Source organism: Arvicola amphibius, chromosome 8 (assembly GCF_903992535.2).
Source record: "Arvicola amphibius chromosome 8, mArvAmp1.2, whole genome shotgun sequence".
NCBI classification, from domain to species: Eukaryota; Metazoa; Chordata; class Mammalia; order Rodentia; family Cricetidae; genus Arvicola; species Arvicola amphibius.
This window is the reverse complement of record NC_052054.1, coordinates 70,995,565-71,009,067: the sequence shown is the minus strand read 5'-3', so window position 1 is coordinate 71,009,067 and position 13,503 is coordinate 70,995,565. Positions and strand designations below refer to the sequence as shown.

The 13,503-nt window shown below is 49.5% G+C and overlaps 1 protein-coding gene across 1 annotated transcript in view; it reads left to right on the top strand.

The window, feature by feature from the left end:
* Arhgap35 (Rho GTPase activating protein 35) overlaps positions 1 to 12,466 on the top strand; it is a 112,314-nt gene extending 99,848 nt beyond the window's left edge. The window contains exons 5-7 of the mRNA XM_038338960.1: positions 244 to 375; positions 8,628 to 8,733; positions 9,343 to 12,466. Of these exons, the coding sequence (XP_038194888.1) occupies positions 244 to 375; positions 8,628 to 8,733; positions 9,343 to 9,700 (596 nt within the window). The 3' untranslated portion in view covers positions 9,701 to 12,466. The remainder of the gene's footprint in view (positions 1 to 243; positions 376 to 8,627; positions 8,734 to 9,342) is intronic.
* Positions 12,467 to 13,503: the final 1,037 nt, after the last annotated feature.

Below are 13,503 nucleotides of genomic sequence, written 5' to 3'. Positions count from 1 at the left end.
AGTGACCACATGGCTGGCAGAAAGGGAGGTAAGGTGGGGGGAGCTGAAGCTCATCAGAACCCAGTGGGATGAGCAGGTAGCCTGTGGGACTGGAGGAAACCTCTCCAGTCATGTCTGTGAACCCAGGCTACCAGCTCCTCTGTAGTCTGTGCCCTGGGCAACGTCTAGAAGCCTTTCTGTGACCTTTCTGGTGGCTTCTGGTAACCTAGATGAGTCTTGTCTCACTTCTTGACTTGCTTTCAGACCACAATCTGGACCTGGCAGAGAAAGATTTCACTGTGAACACTGTGGCAGGGGCTATGAAAAGCTTCTTCTCAGAGCTACCAGACCCCCTAGTACCATACAGCATGCAGATTGACCTGGTGGAAGCGCACAGTGAGTACAGCAGCTGGAGAGAGACTCCAGGCTGCCTTGCCTTTTTGACAGAAACACTTTTCTGAGAGTTCCCCCAGGGCAGCTGCAGGTCCCCAAATTTGTCATCTGACTTTGATGCCAACCCTGTCCCTCTGCTATGGCTGACTCTCCATGTCTGCCCTTAGTTTGCTCCTTGGGGTAAAGCTGAAACTTCTGTTCTGAAGCAGATTATCCTGGACCCTTTCCTTCTACCTCGCATAAGGCGGTAATAAACCCATCATCTGAGGCCATATGTCTGGAGAGATGACTCAGTGTTTAAGAGCATGGGCTGCTATTCCAGAGGACCCAGGTTCAGTTCCAGCACCTATATGATGGCTCACAACCATCCATATCTCGTGTTTCAGGAAATCTAACACTCTCTGTGACCTCCCCCCCCCCCCCACCTTGGTTTTTCGAGACAGGGTCTCTCTGTAGCTTTGGAGCCTGTCCTGGAACTAGCTCTTGTAGACCAGGCTGGCCTCGAACTCACAGAGATCCACCTGCCTCACCACCGCCCGGCTCTCTTGTGACTTCTAAGAGTGCCAGGTATACATGTACTGCACAAACATGAATGCAGGCAAAACACACAAAATAAAATTAATAAATCTAAAAAATTTTTAAGAGAAGAAAATTACTGAGGGTTGGGGGAAAGCTGGTGACCGTTACCTCCAGTGGCCTTAGCCAGAGGATCACAGGGCTCTGCAGCACATAAGTAACTCCAGGATTTTTTTGTTGTTTGTTTGAGGTAATGTCTTATGTATTCCAGGGTGCCCTCAAACTTCTTACCATGCTGCTTCTACCTCCCATAGACTGGCATTATGGCATGTGCTACCATACCTGACTTAGAACCTCTAGTTTTAATGGCAGTCTTTAGGGCGGCAGTTCTCTGCTTGTGGTTCACGACCCTTTTAGGGGTCAAACAACCCTTTCATGGGGGTCCCATATCAGATATTTACATGACAGTTAATAGTAGCAAAATTACAGTTATGATGTAGCAAGGAAAATAAATTTATGGTTGGGACATCACATGAGGAACTGTATTAAAGGGTCGCAGCATTAGGATAGTTGAGAACCTATGCTCTAGGATGACCATTATGTGAGTGCTTTCTTATTGTTGGGTATGTCATGTGTCATGAAGGACCTGGCCTCTTGGAGCTGTCACTCAGGGCACTTAATATTATTATTATTTAGCCAAAGGAAGCCTTTGCCCTTGTGAGGAGAAGAGAAGGAAAACCCAAGGGAGAAACAGCAATTCATCCACAACTGTTGAAAGGAGTATCCCTTTGTGGGTCTGTATTCTGGTCTAGCTCATCACTACCCTACTCAAGCAGTGTACTTTCAAGGCTGTGGTAAGGTTATAGGTCAAGGGCTCCCATTCCTGGGTCCCTGCTCCTCTAAGGAAGCTATCCCAGCTGTGGAGGGTGCAGGGCTCAGGTTACCTGCTCACAGCCTGTTTCCACATCCGCCAGCCTTTCCTTTTTTGCCCACTTACCTGGGAGTTGGTACCCTTATCAGACTCATGTGATCTGTCTAAGGGAAGTTAGAGGAGGTTCACAAGGCATGCATTGGTTGGTACCCAGCTGTCAAAGACCCAGTTCTCACATTTGTCTTGACCTGGCGCCATCTAGAGGCATGTCAAGTACTGGCACCCAACATAATGCCATTGTTTCTTGAAACAGCTGACGTGACACCTTTTTGTTTGTGGAGGGCCAGGAGAGGATGCTGCTGATAGGGGGCCCACTTCCCTTCCTCCCAATGCTTCTGCCACCCACTCTGTAGGTTCCCACAGCTCATAAGAAGGCTGTATAGCAGCCTGGAAGGGTGGAGTCTCATAGCTTCCTCTCCATTGTATGCTTTCTGGGCCCTGATAGTCAGCTGGGCCACCTCTTGTCTATTCTCTGTTGATAGCCTGACAGAAGAGGGTAGGGAGAAAGGGATCTCACTGACACAGCACTTCACAGCGGAAACAGCAAGTGGAGCATGGGGCTCAATGGATCGAGGTGGTCTTTGCTGAGTCAGATACCAGGCAATGAAAAACTTGTGTCAAGGAACATGGTAGACGGAAGATTGCCATGCTCTATAGTAGCACGTTTCCATGGCAACAGCAACTTGACCAGTTCTTTTCACTTACTGCCTCAGAATAGCTATGTGTGTGTATTCCGGCTTGCATGCAGTTCCACATCCCATCACAACAGATACCAAGGTCATTGTCTGATTGTTATGTAAGCATCAGAATTTCACAATATTGAACACTACTGGAGTGCCCACCAAGGGAATCTGTGTGATTATTTGCCAGTTGTCTTTCCAGCTTAGTCAAGGTCACATGGAGACTCAGGCACCAACAGAGCTCACAGATTGCTACTTGCTGTGTACAGCAGGCTTTGCTGGGTATTGGTGTGTGCTCTTAGTCACCAATGAGGTAGAGGATTGTCTCTCCATGGTACAGAGGAGCCCGAGGCTCTCAGAGTGACACAGTTTGGCTGGAGGCCCAGGTCACACGGCTGGGGACTGGCAAGCTAGAACTTGAGTCCCTGCTTTCACTGGTTGGAAGCTGATGTTCTCTGCAGACAGACTCAAACTAAGCTGAACTACAAGTGCAAAGTTCTGTGATGGGGGAGAGGCAGGGAGTAATAAGAATGGGGAATCATGAACTATGGCTTTAGGCAGAGGTTTGAGTTCTAAGGCAGCAAGTGGGGGGCTCTGTGTTCTTTCTCTCTCCTCCTATACCTCATTCCAGCCAGACTTGTATCCAAGCTGTATGTTCTTTCCTTCTCCTCTTCTCCACCACCAATCCCTTCCCTGTCCAGAGTCCTCGTCCACAAGCTTCCTATGGCTTCTGTACCAACAGGAGACCTAGCACAAGGCCCCCCTTGGGTACAGGATTCCAGGCCAAGGACCTGTAGCTGCCAGTGCTTGGTCATCCAAGGGATATTGTTTTCAATGCAGCCTTATCATCTACCTTTTCCACTAGGCAGATGAGGCAGCCAAGGTTTGGGGATAGATGACCTTCACTATCCTGTAGGTTCTTATTCCCATTCTGTCTTAAGTTGTTGCTTTCTCTTGTCTGTCCACATAACTTCTCAGAGATGCTATGTCCCTCACTACAAGTATATGCCTGTGTAATAAGACCCTGTGTGGACAGAGACACATAACAGTGACAGACAGGATATGGTTTCAACTGCAGTCTGGTAGAGAAGGAACACTGCCCAGCTTACTGCATGATCATGCCTCCAGAATAGTCTGAATTTTCTATTCTTAAGCCATGCCGAGGGTGGTCCCAGTCTGGCCTTAGCCGTAATCTTGTGTGCCACATGGGAGGCAGACAGGGACACACCTGGGGCCTGCCTACATTGCTCAAGCCTCTGCCCAGCTTTCTCCTTTTCCAATAGCATAAATATGCAGAGGGCCAGCAACCTCCACTCTAGTCACTGAGGGGAAAACAACAGTTCCCAGCCTGGAACTCAGTTGGCGGTAAGCAGCCAGGCTGGGGACAATAGGATCAGGATCCTTGACAGGTTTTATGGCCAAAATGAGTTCTTGTACATTTTTGTTTTTCCTTAGTTTGGGTTTTTTGTTGGTTTGATTGATTTGGTTTGGTTTTCAAGACAGGGTTTCTCTGTGTAGCCATGACTGTCCTGGCACTCACTCTGTAGACCAGGCTGACTTTGAACTTAGAAATCCACCTGCCTCTGCCTACCAAGTGATGGGATTAAAGGTGTGTGCCACCAATGCCCAACTACTTTGTGTTTTGTTTGGTTTCTTTGTTTTTTGTTTGTTTTTAGACTAAGTCTCCTATAGTCCAAGCCATCCTCAAACTCTGAATTGTCTTGTCCCAGCTTCTCTAGTGCTGGAATTTCAGGTGTGTGCCACTACAGCTAGTTTTTTGTGTCTTTTAGAGCTCTGGTTTGTGTACACTGTAAGGGTGTTTATAAGGTCGCTGATAGACCTGACTTCCTCTCCTCTTCCTTATGGGTTATGGATTCCTGAAGACTCAGATGTTAGTAGCTGCATTGTCTGTATGTACACTCCACCTTGGCTTGTCTGGCCCCCTCAGTGCCTGCTCACAGCCCCATGCTATTCATTTCACTGGACAAGAACGGCAAGGAGTCTACAGCAGAGATCAGAGCTGAGATCCAGCCCCTTTCTGCCTGGATGTCAGCTGAGGATTGCACAGAGAGCATCTGGGAAATGGTCCCCCAGGCCCTATAACACTATGCAGATATAAGTATCCTCTGTCTCCCAAAAGTCAGAGGATCCTAAATGAAATCTCATTGCCAGGCATGGGATACCTCCCTATGAGTTACTGGTCAGGGAGGCATCCAGAACACCACGGGATATTACCATAATGGTTGATTGCTCACCATAACTCAGTAAGATCCTGTTGTTGAACCTCAACTGAGCAGAAAACTCTCTGCGGGCTAATCTACATAGTGCTAGAAGGTGCTTTGCAGGCTGCTGTGGGAGAAGACATCAACAGTTTTACCCAGTGTTCAACCCTGCCTATTACAATACCATCCTGCCACCGGGCAGTGGTGGCGCATGCCTTTAATCCCAACACTCAGGAGGCAGAGGCAGGCGGATCTCTGAGTTTGAGGCCAGCCTGGTCTACAAGAGCTAGTTCCAAGACAGGCACCAAAAACTACAGAGAAACCCTGTCTTGAATATTAAAAAAGAAAATACCATCCTGCCTGGCAAGGTGTGTCCATTAGTACAATAGGTACTGACTGAGGAGAGGATGGGCAAAATAAAAAAGGGCAGTGGTTGGAGTGGGCCTGTCTTAGTGGTACACTGTTTGCCTAGCATGTGCAAAATCCTAGGTTCCATCCCCAGCACCTTAAGAGGGAGGAATCAGCCATGCTTTAGTGTCATAGGCCCGGAGCCAAACTTGGCTAGGAAGATCCCCTTGTGGTCCTCCCACCAAACACTTGGTGTTCCTCAGTGTTAATGAGTGCAGGGATCGGCAGAGAATCAAACAGGTGGGAAAGGGAATATAGGTCAGGAACCATCTAGGCCTTTCTTAGGCGGCTGACTTAAGAGTTCACAGAAGGGGGATGAGCTTTCCGAGAGAGGTGCATGAATGAGTATCAGAAGGGCTCCCCAGAAAGAAAAAAGGACACACCTGTTTCTGCTCCTCGGGTGGGAAGGCCAGGGCTGTTTCCTGCATGAGACTGGTGTCTGAGCTGCTGCTCCACAGGTGCCTGATGAAAAGAGACACAGCTGTGTTTGTGTAACAGGGTCCTACAGGGACCTGGGCAAGCCTGCATCTGAAAGGGGTGTACTAACTCTAGTCAGTGAAAGTTAGTCTTGCTCATGATCCTCGTGCGCTCTTCTGTAGTCAGTCGTTCATCCTCCTTCCCTGTGGCTTCCTCGTCCTAAACAGACTTCTTACTGAAACACCACAGCAAATGATTTTAAAACTCAGGGCTATGGATTATCCATGGAGGCTGAACCATTGAAGCAACTCTTAGGTTAGAAACTGGCACTGACTGGTTCACCTCGGGTCCTGTGACTTCCGTCATCTTACTTGCAGACAGGTTCCCTGCAGGTGCCCACCTCTGAGCTTACCTTGAACCTCTCGCTGCCTCCAATCTCTATTACAGAAAGGAGACTGAATGGCCCTCAGGTGTCACTTGCCCAGGTTCACAGATTCTGGGTGCTTGACAGGATTGGCACCCAGATCAGGGTTGAGTCAGATTTGAGCTCTGAACTGCAACCAGTTTGCACCATACTCCTATGTGACCCACCCAGTTATGGCCTTCTGGCATGTCTTCTACTGTAAAGATTCCCAGTCAGGAAGCCAAGGCCTTTTGTTAACTGAAAATAGATTTGTTTTGAGACAGGATCTCATTATGTAGCTCAGGCTGCCCCAGAACTCACTAACACATCATGTATACCAGGCTGGACTCAAACTCACAGAGATTCCCCCTGCCTCTGTCTCACAAGTGCTGGGATTACTGGCGTGCACTACCACCACCCAGGTAGATTTTATTTTTTTGTCTATATTGTATTCTCTTTTTTTATTATTAAATTATATAATTTTACAAATTTTCACCTCCTCCCATTTTCTTTCCTCTCCCCACAGCCCCCCTCCCCCTCCCTCTCCAGTCCAAGGAGCAGTCAGGGTTCCCTGCCCTGGTCTAGGTCTAGGAAGGTGAGAATCCAAACAGACTAGGTTCCCACAAAGCCAGTACATACAGTAGAATCAAAACCCAGTGCCATTGTCCTTGGCTTCTCAGTCAGCACTCCTGTCAGCCACGTTCAGAAAGTCCGGTTTGATCACATGCTCCATCAGTCCCAGTCCAGTTGGCCTTGGTGAGCTCCCATCAGATCAGTCCCATTGTCTCGGTGAATGGACTTACCCCTCACGGTCCTGACTTCCTTGGTCATGTTCTCCCTCCTTCTACTCCTCATTTGGACCTTGGGAGCTCAGTCCAGTGCTCCAATGTAGGTCTCTGTCTCTATCTCCATCCAGCGTCAGATGAAGGTTCCCACTGATGGATCTTCTGGTAGAGCTAGATTTTATTTTTAATGCAATGTTTTAATTATAGTTGCTCTTCCCAGATCTTCCTACTTCCCCACCCTTTCTTTCATTAGAAAACAGTCATCTAAATAAAAACAAATCAGAATAGGACAAAACAAACTAGCAGAAGAAAAAAGCAAAAGAAAAAACTCAGGAAACAAACACAGAGACACACAAAGAAATCCCATAAAAACACAGGACGAAAAACCATAATGTGTATGGGAAGGACTTGTTGGGGACAGGCGGGGCTGACAAAGCATTAGGAGACAACCTCCAGAAATGCCATCTACTGCTGGTCATGGGATCTGCTCTGAAGAGTGTTTTGTACACCAATGAGACTCTAATAGAGAAAACCATGATTTCATTTGTGAGCAGTTATCAATTGAAATAGCTTCTGGGTTAGGGATGGGGCTTTCTTACCCCATTTTTAATCATTATATTTTGCTGTTGTTGTTGAGACGGTCTCATTATTCTGTAGCCTAGGCTGACCTCAAACTGACAATCCTCCCACTTGAACGTTTCAGGGACTGGGGCAGGCAGAGATGCAGACTACCATGCCCCACATGACCTTCACCTGGGAGGCGTGGTGTGCCGAGTCTGAACCACCAGGAGTTTGAAGCAAGAAGATATGGCAGTTTTAGTGGTGTCCAAGGAGGCTGTGCCCAAAACAAACTAAGGCCATTGTAGTTTTGTTTTGGGGGCTTGTGTATGTGTGTAGGCATGTTGACTCAAGTGGAGGTCACCAGACGACTTACAGGAGTCAGTTTTTCTACCCTGTAAGCCCCAGTTTAAGTCATCAGACTTAGCAGATAGAGCTTTTACCCATAAGCTACTCTGCTAGCCACTGTCAGCCCACACTTGAGTGGCCATAAAGATCTCTTTCCATGTACAGAGGAGTGTGGCTTGACCAAGTGTCATTCTTGATGGAGTCTAGACCATTTTTGCCTCCCTGCCAGAATGAGCCAAATTCAGCTCAGTTCTGCAGCTGGTCAGTTCAGATCCCTGCTTCACAGACTTTCTGTTTCCTTGTTTTCCATCCTCAAAACAGGGCAGATTGTAGAGATGACTGACCTGGCATGGCATGGATGACATGCTTCCTGTCACAGCACATTAGTACCCTCAGTGGGCACAGTAGGCGGCAGTAAGAACAGGGGCGTGTGGTGGTCCCTTTGATGAGCTGCATAAGAATCGCCCACTGTCTGCATCAGCCCCTCCAGCAGCACCATGTGCAAAGCTCCTCATGTCTGCAGGGAAGGACAGAGCCCTGGTCTTGTAGCAGACCCCCTCCTTCCATGGTCTGTCAGTGTGGGTGGGTGGCAGTGCCCTCCCGTCTGGCCAGGAAGCAAGTGGTCTTTCTGCATGGGGTGCCTGTCTCCAGGGGCAACCGATGAGCAAAGAATGGTGTTCTTTATGGTAGAGTCTGTGGATGGTTTATCTTGGGGGGCAGGAGGGGGGCAGGAAGCCCAGGCATACAGTACTGTCCTTCAGCAGGGGCCTGGGACATAGAAGTGGCCTGGACCCCAGTCCAGGTGTGCAACCATGGATGCAGACTCTGGGCGTGAGGGTGGAATGGAGCTGTCAGAAAGCCCTGGGCTGCCCTCCCAGAGGATTGCCAGAGTACACCTGGAGTGGCCACCAGCTGCTGCATAACTACTTTACACCTCCAGAACACCCACAAAACTTAACCCTGAAAGCCTTTCATTTTCTCTCTCAGAAATCAACGACCGAGAACAGAAGTTACATGCTCTTAAGGAGGTGCTGAAGAAATTCCCAAAGGAAAACCATGAAGTCTTCAAATATGTCATCTCCCACCTGAACAAGTAAGTATCATGCTGCTGGGTAGTTTTCCTCCTGTAATAAACAGGCATCTTGAGTTAGTTAACTGAGGGAGAGGAGAAGGCCAGCAGGGTCCATTCACTGCTGCAATGACCAGTGGTATAGCCAGGGCCCTTGGCATCCTTGGTTTCCCTTCTAACTCTGGCTCCAGCCCATGCAGGGAGTTTTTCTGGCAGGTGCTGGTGCCTTTAGAAACTTCCCAGAAGCAAAAATTCCAAGAGCTTCTCATAGCTGCTCTTTGTCCGTGTCTCCATACTGGTGTGAGGCAGAACACATATCAGGAGAGGTGCCTTGCTGTAGAACAGTCGTCGTATGATTAAAGCACTTAACCAGTGCCCAGGTTTGTCTGCTCCTGGTGGACCTGTCAGCAAAGGGGTAGTTTCTGGAGCCATGCACGAACTTTCTGCCCATCCCAAACATCACCACTTTGGTTGATGGTCTATGCACTGCACCTTCCAGGGACGTGTGGAGCCTCTGTGTGTCCTCAGCCTCTGCACCCTGTGGCTCCTTAGAGCTAGTGGCAGGATCAGCCCAAGGGTTAAGAGGCAGGGAAGCCCTGTGCACATCTGACCTGGCTTTGCTGTCACCTGCAGAGTCAGCCACAACAACAAGGTGAATCTCATGACCAGTGAGAACCTGTCTATCTGCTTCTGGCCCACCCTGATGAGGCCCGACTTCAGTAGCATGGACGCTCTCACAGCCACACGCTCCTACCAAACCATCATCGAGCTCTTCATCCAGCAGTGCCCCTTCTTCTTCTACAACCGGCCCATCAGTGAGCCTCCTGGAGCTGCACCTGGCTCCCCCTCAGCTGTGGCTCCCACTGTCCCTTTCCTTACCTCTACACCTGCTACCAGTCAGCCGTCACCTCCCCAGTCACCTCCTCCAACCCCTCAGTCCCCAATGCAGCCATTGCTCTCCTCTCAGCTCCAAGCCGAACACACGCTGTGAGCCACCACAGTCCAGGAGGCAGGAAAACCAGTCGTCTTTTTGACAGGATGGCATTTGGCCTTGAACAAAATCAGGTCCCCTGGGCTGGAGGTCACAGCCAAGCGCCTTTTTAAGACTTCAGTGATGGCACTAGCCAGTGTCTGCCATGGCTGGGCAGTCGAGCACCCTGCAGCCTGATCTTCACCTGGTACTGGCTGTGGCAGGCTGTGGGGCCCTGCCCTTGGCCTAACCACTCTGAGGACTGAACTGACCAGACAGAGGCCCCAGTACCCTCACTGCTTCCTGGACCCCTTGCCCAACCTGTCTGCCTGCACCAGCGTCAGGGCCCCATCATTGGGACATCACCCCAGCCTCTGCCAGGGGCAGAGGTTATACCCCAGCAGGGCTGGCCCCTCTAAAGAGGACACTTCCCAGTTTGTCCTCTCTCATTTTCCATACGTACACACACCTGCAAAGGGGTCCTTGGGAACATGTGGGCTCTGGCTCTGCTACCCAACAGTACACACAGGGCACTGGCATGGCCCACAGCACAGCAAGAAGAGAGCTTTGTGCCTAGACCCAGTGTGTGGCTTCCCTCCCAACTCCTTTCCAGGCTTCTGCTCCATTCCCTGCAGCAAAGGAACACTGGAAGAAAGATGGAACCCCTCCACAGAGACAGAAAGACAGCACAGGAAGAAAATAGACCTCAAGTTTCCACTTCACCTGCCAGGTGGCCACTGGGTAAAAAGCCCCTTGTCTGTGTGTGACAGCAAAGTAAGGACACCTGGACAATGGCTGCAAACCCACTGGGCCCCCATAGGTCCACCTCCTGAGAAGACAGAGCCTTTGGAGGGATTATTGGCAAGGTCCCTACCTAACCAGCACACTATAGAAACACTACGTATGTAGAAAAACTACAGGTGTGTACACACAGCACCCAGGTTGGCATGTTTGGTGTTAAATTGGGGTCCTTTTATCCCATGCTGTAGATGTAACCAGCAAGGGTGTCTGGGACATGGGCAGGTATGGCACCTTCCAGAAATGAGTATCTGGTTATACACAGAGGATCCTGTTCTCAGACAGAAGCACTGTGCCTGGCTTGTCACCACCCTATACTGACCCAGTTTTGCCACTTCCTCCCAGCAGCCTCCACACACTCTGCTCTTGGTGTGGCAGCTCTAATTGGCTCCTGCCTCTGCCTCTGCCTCCTACTTTAATCTTAGCACTGGGCCATGAAACCTGACACTAAGGTACCCTGGGCATAGGAGGGGCATGGGTCACACAGCACTATCCTGGGTCTCACCATTGCACTTTAGAAATAGCATGTGGGTATGTTTCCAGGGGCCCCAGGTGGACTTCCACCCTGCCTTTACCTCTGTAGGGTAGGAGGATGACTGGCCCTTGGCAAAGGGTCCTGTCCTAGAGAAGCTGACTGTTCCTATCTCTAGTACTTGGCAACATAAGGTGCTTGCAAACACTACGCTGCCCCTGCAAAATATAATCTCCAAGACCAGACCAAACCCAAGGTACAAATGTGTTATATGTAAATGTTTTCCCTCCTGAGGGTCTGTTTTGGGTGCTGTAGGCCTGGGGTCAGCAGGAACATAATGTGGGTTGTGTCCACTAAGGTCACAGACAGTCCCTGCCCTGACTTCATGCCCCTTGCACCTCGCTATTAAAATGACTTACATTCAGTAGTTTCTGTTGGGTCTTCAAAGAAATGGAGGTGGAGCCATCCAACTGTGAACAGAGTTGTGACCCAAGCCACCCTCCTGTGAGGCTGCTGCATGTGCCTATGTAATGTCAGCAATGGGTGGCAGACTAAGAGGGGCAGGCACATGGCCAGGAGAACCCAGCTCAGATCCTCACCTTGGCAGACACCAGGCTGGAACACCTCATTCCTGCTTCTTCAGGTACTCTGAGTGACCTTCTCACTCATGGCAAGGCAACCTGGGGACCTACAAAAGGGAGAGCACTCAGGGCTTAGGTGGCCTCAAAAGGGTCCTCAAATGGGTGGCCAGGTCAACTGCTGCCCTACTCAGAAAGCAGCCCTGGAGGTGACCTCAGCCTGGTGCCACCCAACAACACCACAGTTCCCAAGGCTGGGTTTTGTGCTGCACATTGGGTGGTATACAGTCCTTCAGCACCGTCCACCCTTCTCATCTCGGGCTTTTTAAGGGACATGGAAAGTTCTGGTGCTGGTCTGCCCCATGCTCTCCATTCTCACAGGAGAGGCAGGCAGAGTAGCAGCAATTTTATAGAACCTTCCCAGCCTCTGCCAGTACGGGGGTTGACACTGTTGGAGTAGCTTGTAGGCGAGGGGGTGGGGTGTATCCTCCTGTGTTCTGTGCCTCCACCCCTGGTCTAGTGGGAGGGATCCTGGAAGGCCTGCATTCCCCCCGAGGACCCCACAGGGTACCTTGTGCTCTGTCCCACCCAGACCCTCAAAACTTGACAGTGGGCCAGCTGCAATCCTCATTCCCCAAAGTCATCTACAGGTGGCAGGTCGAGGGGGGGGTGGTTCTCCATTCCACATCACCCACATGTGCATGGGGAAGGTCGGGGATGAGCTAGGTCAGTCCAGGACTGTACCAGCCAGGGACTTCACAGAGAGGCCAAGGCGAGAGGCCCTAGATGTTCCCTTACCCCAGCCATGAAGCCACCCGAGTAGTGGAGCCAGGACATAAGTTATTGTTCACATTAAAGAATCATGTTCCCTGTGTACATTTTAAGCAAAGGAAACGTCTCGGGATTGTATGGGAATAAAACTTGTTTGAAAATTTGGAATAGTTCTGCTGTCGGCTTCTTTTTCTGGTATTTGTATTTTCCCATTACATGATCTTTATATGTGTTGGATTAACAAGTATTTTGAGTTTTCTGAGAACAAACAGGAATATTAATGGTATTGAAGTGTGTTAGTAGTCTGGCCGTGTGCCCAAACGCAAAAAGTGGGAACCTGTCTGTAAAGCAAGTGTAACGATGATTTCCTGTGTCGTGATGGCTCGAAGCAGGACCTCTCTAGTTGGCTTTAGGAATGGCTGCTTTATTTCCAGGCTTTTTTTTTTAAGCAAGTCATGGGTTTTCTGAGGCTCCTTCCTGTTCAGTGCATGGGTAGCCATCCTGGCAGCCAAAGCATCTCTGACTGAGGTGGTTTTTGTTTGGTTTTGTTTTTAAAATTATGTATTTGCTATGAAGTATTGTACTTGTCTCGATGGGAGTGGTGTTTAAAAAATGAAAAGGCCTTATGTGATATGTACCATAGTTAATAAAATCAATCTTGTAAAAATAATTAAAAAAACACAGGCCTGAAAGAAATGAAGGGGCTGCAGTCTCCAGCACAGCCTGGGGGCCAACTAGGGGCAGCCCTGCCCTCTAGTGTCCCATAGGATGGAATTCTGAGGGCTGCAGATGGCCAGTAGCTTTGGGGAAATCCTAAGCTAGAAGCCTAAAAACTACCCTCCTGCCAGCAGAGGGTTACCATCTACCAAGATAGTGTTCCCAGGAAGGGCAAAGAAACCACCACCAAAAACATTTCCACCCACCCCTGAAAATGTTGAAAGAGTAACATCGTGTCATCCTAGGACTGGGTGGATTTGAAGTTTAAGCTCAGCTTGAGCTAGCAGTGGGGGGTCTTGTCTGTTATGTGTATGTGCACACACAAAATCATCCATGCTGGATCTACCTTACCTGTTAACTCCACCTCCCAGATGCTAATTGGAGACCTTTGGACCTTTGGTTTGGGGAGATGGAAGGGGGGTTGTTTGGGGTTTTTCTTGTTTTGGGTTTGTTGTTTTTTTGAGACAGGGTTTTTCTATGTAGTTCTG